The sequence below is a fragment of the Chiroxiphia lanceolata genome, chromosome 6 (genome assembly GCF_009829145.1).
Source record: "Chiroxiphia lanceolata isolate bChiLan1 chromosome 6, bChiLan1.pri, whole genome shotgun sequence".
Taxonomy (NCBI): Eukaryota; Metazoa; Chordata; class Aves; order Passeriformes; family Pipridae; genus Chiroxiphia; species Chiroxiphia lanceolata.
In genome coordinates, this window is record NC_045642.1 from 52,661,716 (window position 1) to 52,679,184 (window position 17,469).

The 17,469-nt window shown below is 43.3% G+C and overlaps 1 protein-coding gene across 1 annotated transcript in view; it reads left to right on the top strand.

The window, feature by feature from the left end:
* Positions 1–17,469, top strand: part of HHIPL1 (HHIP like 1) — a 45,100-nt gene that overhangs the window by 9,418 nt on the left and 18,213 nt on the right. Inside the window, exon 2 of the mRNA XM_032691289.1 lies at positions 15,662–16,202. Within this exon, the coding sequence (XP_032547180.1) occupies positions 15,662–16,202 (541 nt within the window). The remainder of the gene's footprint in view (positions 1–15,661; positions 16,203–17,469) is intronic.

Consider the following 17,469-nt stretch of genomic DNA (forward strand, 5'->3'; position numbering starts at 1 on the left):
CCACTTGGTATTTGCTCACCACCCCCTTGGGCCTGTCTGCTGCCATTGGCTCCCTGAACCACGTCTGTGTGAGATCTGTGATGGCAAAAGAGCTGCACCTCCCTTTCCTGCCCCCTCAATTGCTGAGCATGTCGACGTCTTGCACTGTTTGCTGTATGGAAGGACTGCTGTTGCTGCTTTTGTGCAGATTATCCAGGGTAAATAGTCCCTAGATGCAAGTCTGGTGTCCTTGAGAGACATACTGATCAGGGAGGAATCCTTTCTGCAGTCAGTGCTGTTATCCTGCATGGGCTGGAGTCTACAAATGAGGACCACAGAAGTGACTGTCATACAAACTGTAACAGTAATAGTAATATGCAGAAGATTTCAGAGACATGCCAGCTCCTCTTCTTACACCTCATCACCAACATCCAGCAACATTTACCTAGTTTTAACCCCCAAGTAAAGGTCTCTCCTCACTGCTGGGGGGCTGGGGCAGAGGCAAGATGGGCTGTAGGAGCCACAGGTCACTGCTGCCATCCCTTCCCCTTCCTGCACACAGTCATGCTTTTGTTCTTCACTTCACTTACCTGACCTGACAGACTGGAAAAGCTGCCGTGGGGCCTGGGAGGGGACCCTGCCCACTATTGAACACCAGCCCTGCTGGAAGCAGCATCTCTACCAGAGCAGGAGCTGTTCATTTCCATAGGCAGAGCTCAGCGTTGCCAGGTTGAAAGCAGGGGGAAGGGAAAAAAGAAGTTGCAAGGGCTATTTTTGCATGTAGTGTCTTCAGGTAACAGTTTATTGCCATTTCTATCCCACAAGCATGTTGTTTTGGAGCTTGTAAATACAGCTTGGCTAGTGCTCACTGCTGAATACTATCTGGATCAGATTCCTGACAAATTGAAGCCAAAACCAACATGTGTTTGGCTGCTGATATTTTCATGTATTTTCTTAGAGGCAGATTATTTTGCAGTCCTTGTACTTATCAAGTATGTTGGACAGGTAAGCCTAGTCATTTTAGTTTCACTGGATGAGCTGAATCCTCTCTTGGGGTACGTGGGAGCAGCTCAGCTATCCGGAATGGACTTTAATACCTGTCTATAATCTGGTGCTCCTTCCTCTGACCTACAGTTATTTTTAAAGGCCACACGTAAGACTTTCAGCCCCTTTCCCATTTGGAAGTACACTGGGCACTGGGATACAAAGGGATGCAGGACCACAGGAGCCCACAAAGGAGATGGAGCCCACAGTACACCCCTGTCACTCAGCAGCCTGCCCCAGCACTTTTTGGGTGCAGGAGGGTGCTTTTAGGTGTTGGGCAGATGTACCTTTGCAAACTTCTTCCAATGCAGGACACGTTTTAAAAACATAATTTGGACACTAATACAATAGACATCTGCTGTGAGAGAGTGAGGTGGCTCAAGGGACTGTCAGTAATGAGATACGAGCCCTTTGTCTCTGGGTTACTGGTTCAAACCCAGGCGAGATAGGGAGTGACTAGGAGTCATTACTGCCTGACAGCTGCTAAATGGTTGGTGTCAATCGGGTCAGTGTCCTTGGTCAACTTTCTCATTAACAGGTGTCCACATCTCAGCACCACAAAGAGAACCCAATTAACAGACTCATCCCTGACAGTGATTTAGCAGATATAGGGAGACATGACTTAGTCACCAGTATGAGCTTGGAAGTATGGTGTCAGCCAAGAGTGGGGTGTGCTGATGGAGGAAAAATGTTTTATGCTAAACTGCCTCTTTCCTTCACTGCCCTTGGACAGAAGGATTAAGCCTTTGGAGGTACCAAGCCTTGCTGTTTCAACAACTTCACACACTCATGCTCTTTACTGTGGTAGTGCTAAAATACTCTAACAGTCTCTGCTTAAATCTTGGGGTAATTATCCCTGCCCTCCCAGAGTGGTGTGCAAGGCAAGAGATGGCAGATCTGTATCTACAGCAGCCCGACAAAGAGAACACAAACTAAGAAGACTTTTTTTTATCACATTATTTCAGTACTTTAAATATTAGGCTAATAGTTTTATTTTAAAAAAATAATAAAGAAAAGAAACCCAGTGCAATGCTAGAAGTTTAAAAATCTCAGAACTGCAACTTTTATATGTTTGCATTTGACAACCAAAGTGCAAAAGGCTTGGTACAGTAAGAAATGCCACTACTTACTGCAAATATTGCTTTTGCTAAGTAAAAGTAGGACTTGCCTTCACTTACAGCATGATCAGTCTTAAATGAATCTTAAATTCATAGGACAGACAGCAAAAGTGAAATTAGTTTGCAGTTGATAAATGAGATCAAATTTTTTTAAAATGAAAATCATTATGTTAACTAATTATATAATTAGTCAATACTAAGCTTATGATGGGCAACCTGGTGCTGGAGAGAGCTCAGTATTTCCCCTTCTCAGACTCCATCTTACAATCCTACATAACTTTGGCTATTAACCTAACACACAGCAGTTACTGCAGGGAAAAAATGGACAACTAGTGAAAGCTGTTACCTGTCCACATGCTATTTCATTAGCAGAATCACCAAATGAATCACCAGGCCTCAGACCAGTTGTTGTTTTTCACCTGCTACATACGAGCAGCTGAACCTTGCTGAAGAACTGCAGGAAAGTGTCTCAGTAACAGCAGGCATGCTTGATGGGTGATGCTTAAAAGTCTGCTGCCCCTGAGCTGAGCAGCCCATCATATAGGGGCAGCACAGCTGGACTAGGTGATCATTGTAGGTCCCTTCCAACTGAAATCTTCTGGTCTATCACATTTTGCACATACCTGTAACAGTGGTAGCTCATGTCCAATGCAGGAATAATGTTGAACAGCTCCAAAGCACTTTTAAAATAAATAGGGGAGACAAATTATTTGTGCTACAGAAAAATCAACGAGGAGTGAAAGTAGAATGACCATTTATACATCATTTATATGGTCCTTTTTTATTTTTTACTCCTTAGTGGAAGCTAAAAGAAGAGCTTTTGATTTTAAGTCAGTGACTATGCTTAATCACCACTAAGAAGGGTGATTTCCCTGTAACTGGGCTTGCCAAACAAAAGCTGAATTCTCTGTGAAAATGAGGGGAAAAGGGAAATAGAGCAGGATGAGAGGAGAGGGTCTGTGTTACCTGAGGCATCAGAAGGGAGGCACACTGAAGCTTGCTTTGCAAAATAGGCTCTACACAATAGACCAGCATGAGGTGTTGGCAGCAGGAGATCCCTGCACTACCATCTCCTTCATCCTCACTGCTCTGGCTGTGTCCACAGCCAGGTTTGGGAAGAAAGACCCTCACTGGCAACTGGGGACTAACGGGAAAGTTTCCAGTGTAGTTTTCTTTCTTTTACACTACTGCTGAGGGAATTACTTTAAGGCAAGTTGTCTTCCTGCAGCCTTGACAACGCAATAGTTAGAGTGATCATAATATAATTATTACTGTATGAGAATATGAAATGAGCCATGAGTCTGATGATATTGTTATCAGTGTCCAAGCTGATTGTGTTATAACAATAGCACAGATAAGGAAAAATATATTTGCCTTTTTTCAAAGTGTTTTATTTGGTATAATTTAAATTCTCTTTTTGTAGTCTTAAAAGAAAGGCACAATTTTTATAGATTTGGGTTTTTTGTGTTCAGTAGTGTGTAAAATAATCCTTAATACATTCCTCATTCTTCACAAAACCCCCATACTGCTAATTGGGTGATCAGATAAAATTCTTACTCACACCCAAACAACTATAAAAACAATTTATTTACAACTGCAATGGTACTAAAATGAAACTCAAGTGTGAGAACTGCTTCTTTCTGAAGGTCTCTGAATGTCCTTCGAGTTTATAATAAGTTCTCATGGGACACATGAATTCATGCCCTTAATCCATTTTGACTTTAAAAGTCCGGCTTCTTTTATGGAATGTCTCATTATACAAGCTTCAGCAAATGCACTTCCATCACTTTTCTCTGAAGTCTGTTTAATATTACATCTTCTGAATTATTTAATGGGCAAATATATGGATTAAATAAAGCAAACACATCTACCAGAGCTTCTGTATGCCGGACAAACTTTTGACCAAAACTTTCAGTCTTTCTACAGCTGTCGTATAAAATCCCTAAACCTCAGACCTGGGCAGCATTATAGTCTCTGTGCTACAGCATAGCTATACCTAAAGCTGTAGCAACATGTCCTTAGGGATCCCTCCCCACATGAAAGAGTGTCAGATCCCAGAAAAGGAACAAGTTAGGGATTAGACCGTGGAAAACCATCTTGAGGCTAACAAGGGTATCAATCACCTTACCCCAGTGCATGACGTGGACTGGCCAGGCAGACTCAGAGGTCATGTCCACCCATTTCTCTGCCCTAGTGCTCCCCAGTCACTGCTGTATGATTTTCACCTTCAATCACAGCTTTTTTTCTTATGGCTTACATTTTGTTCAGTGCTCTTAAATTCAATTCTAGATTGTATTTCCATGTTTTGGAGTGATATATAGTCCACGGTGAATGTTTACCCATGTAAGTGTAAGCCAGTCTGGAGTCAGCCTCTGATTAATTTGAATTTAAATCTGTATTTCATTTCTCCTGACCTTTGAAATCTCCCTCGTGACTACTCATCAGGAAACCTTGATATGATAAATTAGAAATTCTTTTAGATCTTGGAAGAGATTGGAATAATAATCACACAGCTTCCCAAATACCCATCTCAGGATTTGTTAGTTTATTTCCAGAAACTAAGTAACAAGAGTCAGAGAAATTAAACTGGAAACATATCTCCATATGAATTTAAGAGTAGAAAAAAGTAGCCTTCTCCTCCCATGGCTCTTTCAGACTTTAAAATTCAGACATTCTGACCACAGCTTTAGATTACTAGTGACCCTTTTCTGAACTGTTTTGACCCCATGGTTTCTTTACATGCCTTGATTAATTTTATTCATAGCTGAAACTGTGAAGCAAATGCAGCAGTCAGATGCATCTGTTAAAGCTGAGAAACTGAACTGCTGTTTTATTATCCATAGCAGTCTGGGTGCAAAACAACCAAAATCAAATAAAAAACATCCCCAAAGTTATTGTTGTCTGAGCCAATTATCAGATTTATTTGTTGATGCTGAACAAAAAATGAAAACAAACAAACAAACAAACAAAAAGGAGTAAGCTTACAATTTTTTCAGGATATGAAATAAAACCAACTCCAGACAGAAAGTGTGGCAGCTTGAGAAAGATGGGCACAGAACAGCCAGGAGTCTTGAGACCCTCCAGCACCAGAACACTTAAGAGTGAGGGGAATGGACAGGTACCCAAAAAGCACATGGGTAGTATTTGCCTTTTAAATTATCTCTTTTCCTTAGCAAAGGGATGTACTGTTTAGGAATATGTCTTAGAGCCTGTAGTTATCACTACTAGCCATAATGCTAGGTTGCTAAATAGGGAGAGACAGTGGAAAAAAGATGACTTTTTCAAGTTTAAGGTCTCATTAATTCCATTAACTGGAATAATTTGGATTCCCATCCGTAAGTAGTCCATTAATGAAAGAAGCATCCCAGTGTCCCAAAACATGAACCCAAAAAATTGGTTTCAGTCCCAAGGAGCTCCCTGTCCAAAAGAACTGTGCTGTGTTTTGGACCTCTGGCTTACGAGTTCTCTGTAGAATACAGCTGTAAACTCCATTTGAGTGATGCACCCTGCCTGCATTATCCATGGTCTTTTCCTTTTTAGTGGGTTATTTTAAACTTTCTCTCATGTAAGCTCATATGACAAAATATCCTGGCTAAAATCCTGGCCCAAGTGAAGTTGAAAGCTGTGCTGCCATTGACTTACCTGGCTGAAAATTGTGCCTCCATGATCTACAGAAAACAGGCCTGAATTCTCACAGCTGTATTTATTTTGGATTTTACTTTCTTGCTAGGTGTCAAAATAACCTGTGTTAAACAAGATGTTGGCAGTCTTTCATGTGAGTATACAGGAGAAAATCATTTTCCCTCTGAGTGACATGAAACAAATTTTCATAAATATATTTCACAAAGGTACTCAGTTTAGTTTCAGCAAGAGTTCATGGACCTCTTCCCTAATCAACTGTATGACACAATTAAATTTTATCACATAGCAGACCAGGTCAGTTCCAAAATTTCACTTGATAATACTAAGTACACACAATGAGCTTCTTAGAAATTCAGCATTCTTCGTCTGATTTGCCAGTTAACTTTACATCTCTACAAAGATATCCGAAGCTCAACATCCTAGAATAATCCAAATAAGAATGGCCTGATTTGGGAGCTATTAGAAAAGTAACTTCAGTTGATATGCCTCTGGGTTTTCAGGAAAGTCATTTCCCAATGCTTTGGCAGCAGAAGGTTTCTCCTTCCTGACACTCAATTCAATATTTTACTTTAGGGTTTTAACAGTCAATTATTTGGCCTGGGCAATTCCAGTCCTACCTAATACAGTGAGAAGGAAGGCTTGAAAACCAGGTTTGCATACTTGAGCTCAGCAGGAGTTTTGCAATAAATGTCATGGGTTGGCAGTGGAGCCTTAAAGGAAACACAGTGTAAGAATATATTGTGTTTACACTGCAAAATTAGCCAACTATAAAAAATGTAATTTCAAGGATTTTAGTGTATATTCTATTGTATTCTATTTCTAGTCTATTTATATTTTTATTCTATTCTAATCTATTAAATTTTAATTCTGTTCTATTCTATTCTATGCTTTTTTTTATTCTTTTCAGTGGTGTACTGGCTTTCTGTACTTTGTTGAGGTCCTGGATGTGACAGATTTGTGTCAGGGGGGCAGCAGTTTGGGAGCCTGACTTGCATTTTATGCCAAGATCCTGGTCCTGGAGATTTCTGCTCAGCAATTACAAATGTCATAGAAATATCATAGAACTGTCGAGTGCATCAAAATTGTATCCATGGCATAGTTTAAATTCAATCCATGGGGCTATGAAGCCTTTGAAATAGCTGTAGGTGATATGAAAGCTCGATTCTGATGAGGTGGCAGAGCTCATGTGACCCAGTTTCAAAGGCTTGGTGCTGCAACAGGGTGGGAGGAGACTGGCAGACCCTCCTTTTGCCCAAGCCTAGAAGAATTCTCTTTGCACAGGAGGAGTTTCTTGCATATAAAGGGCAGCTCAGATGTACAAGCAAGACGAATGTGAAGTTAATATGGGGAAATGGGATGTCAGGAAGGGAGCATGCATCCATGTGTGTGTGTGCCCACACGTAGGAGGGAGCTTGCTGGCTTTTTCTGCAATTTTGAAGCATTTCTCTAATAGCAACAGACAAATAGCCCAAGCATATATTACTGCTCCTCTGCTTTGTTGCTCATTGCCCAGACAATGTGGTGATAAGCATGGAGAAATGCTCAGGGAGAGAAATGCAGCAAAAACCCCAGTGTCCTTTCCTACATTCACATCTCTTCCGCAATATTAGCCAAAGCAGACAGATGCCCAGACATCATCCTGTATCAGCCCATCCACTGATCTCAAAGCAGCACTAACAACACAGAAGTAATTGCAAGGCACGAGGATGTTTTGTTTTGCATGGAGTCTATCTCCATTTGATAGTAACCATTTTAAAGTCTGGAAGAATTTTTCACTCACTAAGCTGATTTTACAAGCAAAGAGAAGTGCTTGTCAGCAAAGGTTAATGTAGCTGTCACTGCAGGAGAGCCCTGTGGGTAGAAAGAGGCTCATCTGGTTGCTTTTTAAAGGGCAAGAGTCATCACTGTGAAGGAGGAATTTTTCCATTTCTAGGAACCTTTCACATCATTGTAGTGAACTGCTGCCTAAGTTACCACTTCTCTATAGTTTCTCTATTTTCATGGTTATCAATATTTATTTCTGTTATTTGTATTTTAAAGTCTTATAAGATGTTCTTGTCCAAAATTAATAAAGTCTTCATTTGAGAGAACTTCTGAGTGTTTACAGGGCTTGCATTTGTACAATATTAGAGTACTGTGAAATAGGGAAGGACTGTCTCCCCTTGTTATTGAGGAAACAGGGGCAAGAAGAGACTAAGCACTGAAATTAGACTATGTCCTCTAACCTCCTGCTTCACATATCACAAACACCTTTAATTCACAGTGATGTCATTTTAAGGTAATTGAATCCAAGACTTCAACTTCCAGGCTACCCCTTTACCACTGTGTGAGCTCAACCCTCCTCAAGCATCCAAGGTGAGATCTGTGCAGTTATGGGCTAAGTACCCCTAATTTGTGTACAGCAGTTGCAACAGAGAGAGGTTTGGCCATGCTAGGCTGGCCTGACCATATGGGGTCTCACACTGGATGCATCCACACCCTGTGGTGAGCTTGCTCCAGCAGGATGCCACTGGCACAGCCAGGGGACACACACACTCCGTGTAATAGGAAAAGCCCAAGAGTGATCCTGAGACTACCAAATATCAGCTGGCTTTATTTACCCCGGGTTACCAGGAGATGGAGTCGTGCCACGTGAAGCATCGATGCAGGCAACGTTTTACTTCATAGACAGGATCTTTAGTTGAGATATTCAGGGAATCTTCTCTTGGAGCTTATGGAGAAGAAAACTGGCAGTGCTGTATGCTTGGAGGAAGAGGCATAGAGGGGAAGAAGGTGGGTGCTCTCTTCTGAGGATGGTGCTGTGAACAAGCCAGTTTCCTATCTGCAGTAAGTTAATAGAGGCTAATAAAGGTGCCACTGGATACAGCTCACAGGGCAGCTCTTTGTACGGTAACAGCTCTTAGGTGTTACTGAACTAGATTCGAGGCAAAGACTCCAAAGTGAAAGTCTAGATTTAGAACCACTTGAGACCAAAACACTGTACGCATGTTGCATAAAGAATAGGGAAAAAAAGCACTAATAGTTGACCCAGAGTCATCCCTTTAGTTCTGCCACACCAGATAGAGGAAATATCTGTATGGTAGCAGGCTATGCATTGGACACCTCCATGATCTAGCTGAAAATCTACTGACAGAAGAGATTGTACCCTGGCAGAACTTCATGCATGAAAGCTCAGTGCAGCTGCAAGATTTGCATTATCCTAACAGGTCTGCCATCTCCTCCAGTGGAGTCAAGAGACAATCCATCCTGGAGCACCTCAAGACCTTCTTTGGGCTTGTAGTGATCCTGAAGGGCCACCATCTCTGCTCCTCAATCCACAGCATTTAGGAGTAATAAAGAACTGAGAGGCCCCAGGAAGCTGCTCTCAGTCAAGGGATAAATGATGGCTACTTCTTGGAGCATTGCCTGGGTTGTATAGGGCAGAGTCAGCATTTAGAAATAGCACCTCTGTAGCTGATGAATAGCCAAAGCACCAAGGAGAAGTGATGCTTTTTTCACTGCTGATGCATGCTCAGAGGGAATTTCCTTCTGCTCCTGACCCAGATGTTGATACAGTGAACCAGACTCTGTTCAATCTAGTTTGGGTTGCTGCAGCATGCCCCAAGGGCATCCAGAAATAGCAATGCTGTGTGATCTCCAGTGACCTGCCAATTATCTCCGTGTGTAATTCAAGCCGTTAATTTTGACATATATTAGCTGTAGTTAGTTCAAGACCTCCTTACCTGACCTCCCCCTTGCTTGACTCTTGGGGCTGTGGGAGGTGATCAGATCATCATTTCCCAGATATGATCTTTTCAGGGCTTGTGGCAGGTCACTGTCAGGGAAAATCCCTTTGCTCCTGAGCTTTGCTCCTTCCTGCCTGCAACAGCCAAAGCTGCAAAATCCTTACACCCATCAGACCCGCACTGAAAATGCTGCAGCCAACACAGAGGCCAGAGAAGAGCCAAGGGTAGAAATTACTTTAAACACGTGTACTTCTACAGCAACAGACACTATTGCTCATGAATTAAACATCAAACAAATATCGCTCTCAATTTACAGTTATTTCCAACAGATCTTAGAAAAGTCTGCAAAAATAAAAATTCTACACAACACCTAGAGTTTGTGCGTGAGCCTGGGACTGTTGATAGGGTCATGCCTTTTTGGCTTTCACTGCTGTATTTCTGCAATCCTTTTAAGTGCCACATCTGCTTTTGAGCATTTTGAACTATGTCAAGTTGACTCATAAGTCATAATTGATACAGAGACTATGACACTTTTTGCTTATGGTAAAATAACTCTAAGTGTCTGAAAATGCCATTCTTTTAATACTTAGGATTTAATCCTATGATTTTAGTCAATAAGATTTTAGAGCTGGGTTTGCAAAGGTGTAGAGGCACCTACGGACAGTGGAAATGCCAAAGATGCTGAAGCACGTCAGACACTGAACCTGCATGGACACCAGGGGAAGGCAGGCACTTAACCCACTTGGGACTCATAAAAGGCCATCATGACCTTCCACCAGAATTAGGCTCTGGAAAAATTTAGCAGTCTGCAGTATTGTTGCTCCATTACAGCCTTTTCTGTGAGGCAGAACAGTGACAGAAAGGGAAGCAATCAGAACCTGCTCAGAATTTCCCTCAAGTTTCCACAGACTGTACCTAGAACAGGTTTTATTTGAGGCTACAAGACCCACTGAAGCCAGTCAGTCCAGCTCTGCAATGTCCCCAGACCACTGTAGGAATTGCTGTTCTGAGAGAGATGCTTGGTGATACCCCACAGAGGCAGACACCTGTTCTGGGGTCAAAGCCCTCCTCAGTTTTGGGGAGGGAAATGATCACACGTCTTTCTTCTCGACTTTGCCCAGAGAATGTGAAAGAAAAGGCACCAAATCAGTGATGGAGGAGCATGATCTCCTTAGCCCTTAAATGCAATACTTCCCTAAACAAGCTGAAAATGTCCATATTCCCATATTAGAGGAAGTCTTTCCTTGAATATTTCACGAAGACACTGGATTTAATTGGAAACCAGTGGCAGTGTGGTTACCAGGTGCCTGCTGGTACTGGGGCAGATATGCAAGGGATGTAACTACCCAAGAGTTGTCAGGTTGGGTCAGGATTCTCCGGGTATCCTACATTTCCATGGCTCCTGTTCCTCCAGAAAACAACCCACTAGGTTATCCACATGGACTTTCGTAGTTTCTTTCTTTCTCTTCTGTTTTGTCCTTCCTGAAAGTTTATTTGGCCTGCAGATATGTCTCTTATGAAATACATGTCTAAGGGCTTGGCTGAGCTGCCAATGTTATGTATCCTGTTTCTCAGAAAGGTTCCAGAAATACTAAATTTGTAATATATCTGGTTATAGACCAGCATCCATCCATTCTCTTGTGCTTCATGGCCTGATTACTTTGGGGAAGAATTTATCAAGTTACAGCTTGAACTGTATTGGATATGACTTACATTTTCAACTATTAGAGTGTGAATATATATATGTGAAAAACCTGTTTATTAGCTCTTTGTCCTTCAACAGTGGTGGTGTAATAACAGCATTGGCTGCTGTTAGTTTTGTTCCAACAAAGTAACATTTTTGTGGTCCTTAATCAAAAAAACCCTTATTCTCTCCAAACTAGAGATGGAACTGAATGATCCTGGGACAAAGGCATGGATCCAAATGGGATTTTTCCTTTTCAATATGGGCTCCAGCTATGATTAATCACCTTTTCTTTCAGTGGAATATACTTGCTTCTGTAAGTGAGCTTTTTCACCTCTCAGAGGGAATTGAAAAAGAGGGGTATTTTATTATGCTTTGGATCACTGATGAGGAAAGGCTCATTTGTACAATTCACTGAGCAAGTCTTTTGGTCTATTTCTTGTTAGAGACAAATTATATGGTTATATGTAAGTTACAACACAAAGTACTCAGATGTTACATAAAATCAATACAGTGCTTTCTGAAAAGAAACATACATTTTAATGCCTTTATTATTTCTCTTGTGACCAAAAAGGAGAAAAGATATATGCGCTGTAAAATAGACAGAACCCATTCAAGGGTTGTTACTTATTGTTCTATTGCTGTTACTGCTGGGAAAATAGTAGTAATTTTTAAAAATCATTTCTACATGATCTGCTTTTGTGTGAGCTGATAAGAAAATATGTTCTTTCTGCACATGCAACACATAAGGAGTGTTTACTGTCCATATGGTCTCTTTAGGGCTCTGACATTAGAATTTCTGTGGTAGCGAGTTGTGAAGCAAAAAAGCAATTATCTAAGTGTGTAAAACTGACGTTTACATCCTGCCTGTGTATAAAATCAGCATAAGAAGGACAGGAAAAGCATTAGCAGTGTGCCACCTATGTGGAAATCCTGTGTATTATAGGCTAGTGTTGAGCTCTGCTAATTTACTTCATCTGCAGGGCTGCCCCAGTGTTTTGTACAAACATCTGCTGTGACACATGACACAGAGCCCAGAAATGTGCACCAGAGGGTATTGCCAAAGGTGCTTCATCACAACAGGATTAAAGGATGTGAAAGACTCGTGTGGCTCCATTAGCAGGAGAAATTAGGTCTTTGATGCTGCAGTGGTACATTTCATTCCATATCTGAGTCATCCCAGCATGCCAAGACACAGCGGGATTTCCACTTATCGAATCCTCTGACAGTATTCCTGATATAGCACATGATACCGCCTGCACTGGGTTGGCTTCTTGGGTTTCTTGCATTAAACCCCTCCTTAATATCAAAATGTGTTGGTAGACCTGTCACAGCCAGTGTGACTTCAGCTCCTGCGCAGCATGTACTTGTGTTTGCTGCCAAATCATCTTAAATAGAAGATACCCATTCGGTTTTGACTGTGCTATAAAACTATTCTTTCATCTTTCCAAAGACTTCATTTTTTTTTTTTCAACTAAAAGTACTAAAAGCTGTGTGAATGAGCAGTCAGATCCATGCCATCGGATCACTTCCACACTGCCCAGTGTGGGTTCTGTTCTGTTCAGGCATTACATTGCTCCCATCACGGGTTTGAGTGTACATGCTGTGTACAAGCACACACACATTTTCCTCTGTTTCATTCTCTGAATAATAATGTGCCCTCAGTATCTCCACCAGTAAGGAAGATAAAACGCTAAGAAGACAAATGAGGAGCGGAAGGGTTTCATGATCAGATGTGTGTTGAGAAAGCAAAGCTTAATTTCCTTTACGAAGAGCTATATCCCTGTATTTAATTCCTGACTGCTATGTTTTTAGGGACGGTGTTCACTGCTGACTTGGTTATGAGCACTGTGTCTTCTGGCAATTAAAATTCAGAGCATTAAATTCTTCTTGAGAATGGAGTTCCAGACACTGGGTCTAATATTGGTCATTTGATCAAATGCAATTTGGTTACATTTTTAACCAGTGTGCCCATATTTCCTCTGTGCCATGAACACTAACAAATTTTAACATATGCAGAAAGAGTGAAAAAATCTGGATATTGCACATTCAAGGAGCTTAGTTTGAGGGATATAAGACTGTTTTTGAGCTTCAGGGTATCTACAGCTATTAGTTGCTTTGATCACTGCTAGGATTTCAGGTTTCATACCCCAAACTTGTCAACATTTTTTAAATGTAGAACTTTTATTCTTCAGTGGGAATAGGAGCAACCCAATATCTTAACAAAAAACCCCAAACAAAAAAAACCAGAAAAAAAAAAAAAAAAAAAAGAAAAAGAAGAAAGAAAACAAACCAAAAAGATATCTTTCCAAAAGATGATATACAGCACGAAATATTCAATTGATTGATTCAGGTCACTAGGCTCAAAGACAAGTGTTGAAATTATCCAAATTAAAAACGAGTCATTTTAATATAAAGCCTCCTGAGTGTCAAATTCTCAGACTACCATGTGATCTTGGTGAATACTGTTTAAATCATACTTCATCCCCATTCTGCAATTGCTCTACAGATGCATGTTATTGCCCTCGAGTAGGAACGGATGAGACTTCAAACTTAGCACATCAGGTCAAGGGCAGCAGTTCCCCACCAGCACTTAGTCTCTAGAGATGCCTCTCCAGAGAACTCATAAAAAAATAACAAAATGGTGATTAAAAATATCAATAAACTAGATCTTGAAAGATTGCTACAGGGTGGGTAAGCATTGACTGTCCTCATTTTATGAATGGGAGAATCCAGGCAGAAAGATAGTGTCTTGGGAATAGTAAGTTAAGTATCTAGGCAGAGCTGGGAAGAAAAGCCAGAGCTGTGTGCTCTACCCACCACACCACAGATCCCTCAAATACAGCCCATGAGCTTCTACCTGTGTCCTGGGAAGCCTCAAAACTCAGTTCACAACAGCTTCTAAAATAATCCATCTTTGACATAACAATCTCATTGTTGAGGCCAAGGCAGCTACGGTCTCTGCTTCAGCAGTGCCTTGCCCGTGAGCTGCAGTGCAGTCCCCAGCCTGAGGGGTAACCAAAAAATTGCCCTGCCTGAAAGAGCAAAACACTGGCAGCCCTGGCATGTTGCAAATGCACACAGAGGACTTACCAAAGGTATTTTGTGCTGTTTTGCAGTGATGAGCAGATCAAATCTATAGTTCCTGTTGTACAACTCACTGTTAAGTATGCACAGCATTTAATTTTCCTTTCATTTCTGAAATGTTTCATGGATGCCAAACTAATCAAGAACTTCAATAGCAAATCAAGAAGCTAAAAGTTAAATCTCATTATCCAGAATATGTTTGGTTACCGCAATCCATTCTTTATATATTAAGCATTGTTGCAATGTTAATTAACAGTGTTTAAAAATCATTATAAACACTGAAACAGCAGCCAGTGTTAACAACAGGAATAAAGGATTAGCTGGGATGAAGAGGGAGATGCGTTTACATCAGGGGTTTCTTATGCAATATGGGGTTGCATAACTGCATACTCATTTTTTGCACGGCACGCAAACTTTTTGGGGGCAGCAGCTCAATCATGTGCTTTCCAATGCACTTACTGAGCTCATCCATGAAAAAGTGGGTTTGAATGACCAAAAATAAAAGAGCAGAGAATTCTCAGGTGAGATCATCAGGTGTTCTGGTTGCCTGCACATTTGCAGAATTTTAGTGACCTTAACAGCAGTTACATAAGCATATGGAGAGAAAATAAACTCCTATTAAATGCTGTAACACATATGGTCTCCTGACAGGATGTTCCAAGCCACATGGTAATTTTATAGTCCATATGCACTGTACAGTAGTTCTTTGGTCTCAAAGCAGGAGTCAAAAATAGCATATCAGCATGAACTCCACATTCTTTATCTTTGAGGGGCAGTCTGTGTGTTAATATTAAAACACATAATACACCATGGCTAGCTGTGTTTAACAGAAAGAAAGTGCCATCTACATGGGACTTGATCTTACTAGCTGATAACATCACATATGATATGGCTATATGATGTACAAAAATCCACCACTGCGAGTAAATGTTTTCCCAGGGTGTGCCATGAGGCACTTTAGGGTAAGAAAAGTGTCATCAGCGATTTTTTTTCTGGGGGGGGGCAAAGAGTTCCTGGACAGTGTGGAGGGAGAACTATTCTGAATGGGGGAATATCTTCATAGAGCAGCACATGTCACCTGGACTGTCTAGGGCCACACGGTGTAAAGACTCCACCAGTGAGTCTCATCCCAGGACGAGACTGCCAAAGGACGCAGAAGTTGTACTGAAGCTAAATTTTGTTATTAGATGTGTCAATCAGCCGTATAAACTCCGAGTGCTATATTCTGTGGTGTTTTGGTCATACAAAAGCCTCGGCGACAGAACCGAGCCCAGCAGCCAACACTTGGGGAGTCAGCCTAGGGAATTTGTTCTCAGTGCGATCCACTCTGGTGTCGTATGCTCCACTCTGGTGTTGTGTGACACGTTGTGCTGACTGTCCAGCCAAGTACCTGCCCGGCTGCGCTCTGGGCGGAATCAAACCAAAATCGCCCGTCCAAAGCCATCACCGAAGCGTGTCCGCGCGTTGAGCGGCGCCGCGACCCCGAGAGCCCGGGGCCGTCCCGGTGCTGACAGACCTCGGGGCGGCCGCTCTCCGCGCCCCTTCTCCCGCGGGCGGAGCGGGGCCGGCCGAGCCTCCGGGCGGGCGGCAGCGTCCACCTCCGTCCCGGCTGTCCCGGGGGGCAGCGCCATGCGGGGCCCGCGGGGGGCTGCGGGGCGCGGCGGGGCTCGGGCGGCCCTGGCGCTGCTGCTGGCGGCCGCTCTCGCCCCGCGCCCGGCGCGGCCGCACCCGCAGTGCCTGGACTTCAAGCCGCCGTTCCGGCCGCCCCGGGGCCTCGCCTTCTGCCGCCGCTACGCCGAGTTCGGCTGCTGCGACCCGCGCCGCGACAGCGCCCTGCTCCAGCGCTTCTACCGCCTCAGCGCCCGCCTCGACGGGCACAGCTACGCCGCCTGCGCCGGGCACCTGCAGGACCTGCTCTGCCAGGTGAGACCAACTGCAGGACCAGCTCTCCCGGAGCTCCTGCTGCATAGCGGGGCTCCTGCCGCACAGGGGCTACAGCCGCGCTGGAGGCTCCAGCCGCACAGGGAAGGGTCTTCCAATGCGCAGGGAACATCACCAGCCGCACAGGGGTACTCCACTCCCCGCAGAGAGCTCTGGCATCGGCATGGATGCTTCTGCTCAGTCATGGGGCTTTGGCCCAGGTGTGTGTGCATCCACCCGAGCAGGGCTGCACCAAGCCCAAGTATGGATGCTTTGGAACAGACGTGGGTGCATTGATCCCAGGGGGATGATGCACTGGCCTAGGCACAGAGTCTTTGGACAATTCAGGGGAGTGTGAGCCTTGGCATTAGATCCCAGGCCTGGACAAGAGTACAGGAACCACCTCACAGGTGCATCAGCCGTGGTATTCATGCCTGGACCAAGGCATGGTGCATTGGCCCACACATGAGTGCATCAGGGATAGTGCAACAGCCTAGGCACGTGCTCCCATGCACTGGCAGGAGCACCTGTCCATCATCAGGTATCCCAGTGGACCTTCTGTTCTTTGGTACACATCTGAAACAGGAACAGGGATGTTGCTCTGCTTTAATTTATGAGCAGCAGTGCACTGAGGTTGGTATGTGGACAGTTACAAGTGGACCCGGTGAAGACACCCATGGGGGACCTGCCTGCATAAATCATGCTCCTTGTTATGCCCAATTAATGGGGTCAGGTGGGTTTCTTTGCTTTGGGTTACACCATCCAGAGATGCTTTTAGCATGTGCCAGGTGCTAACAGTCCTGATGATGGGCGCAGAGAAATGCCTGAGGATGTGGCCTAGAAACCTCTGTGATGGCCATCCTGCACAGGGAGGAATTTCCACTCAGGGTTGATGTTCTGTGGCCAGATATGATAACAGGAGGATCACAGTCTGCACAGAGCAAAGCCTCTGACCCTATCATCAGTGGTGCCCTCACATGTATGAAAATGCCCCTGAGACAGAACAGTGGAGGCTCTGCGCTGTGCAAGTGTAAATCTTAAATTAATTCAGACAGCAGAGTCTCGTCTGCTCTGCTCGGACAGGATCAAAGTGGCTTTTCAGAAATCCTGCTCTTAGCATTTTGCAGGGTACCTCTTGTGTTCCTGAAAGCGTGAAAAGAAAGACAACCCTTTTCCACATCAGCTTCTAGAGACCTGACTTCTATTTCATCTCTCATTGTACTGGAAGCAAAAAAACTTTGAATATATTCCTGAAACAAGCAATGTCCAA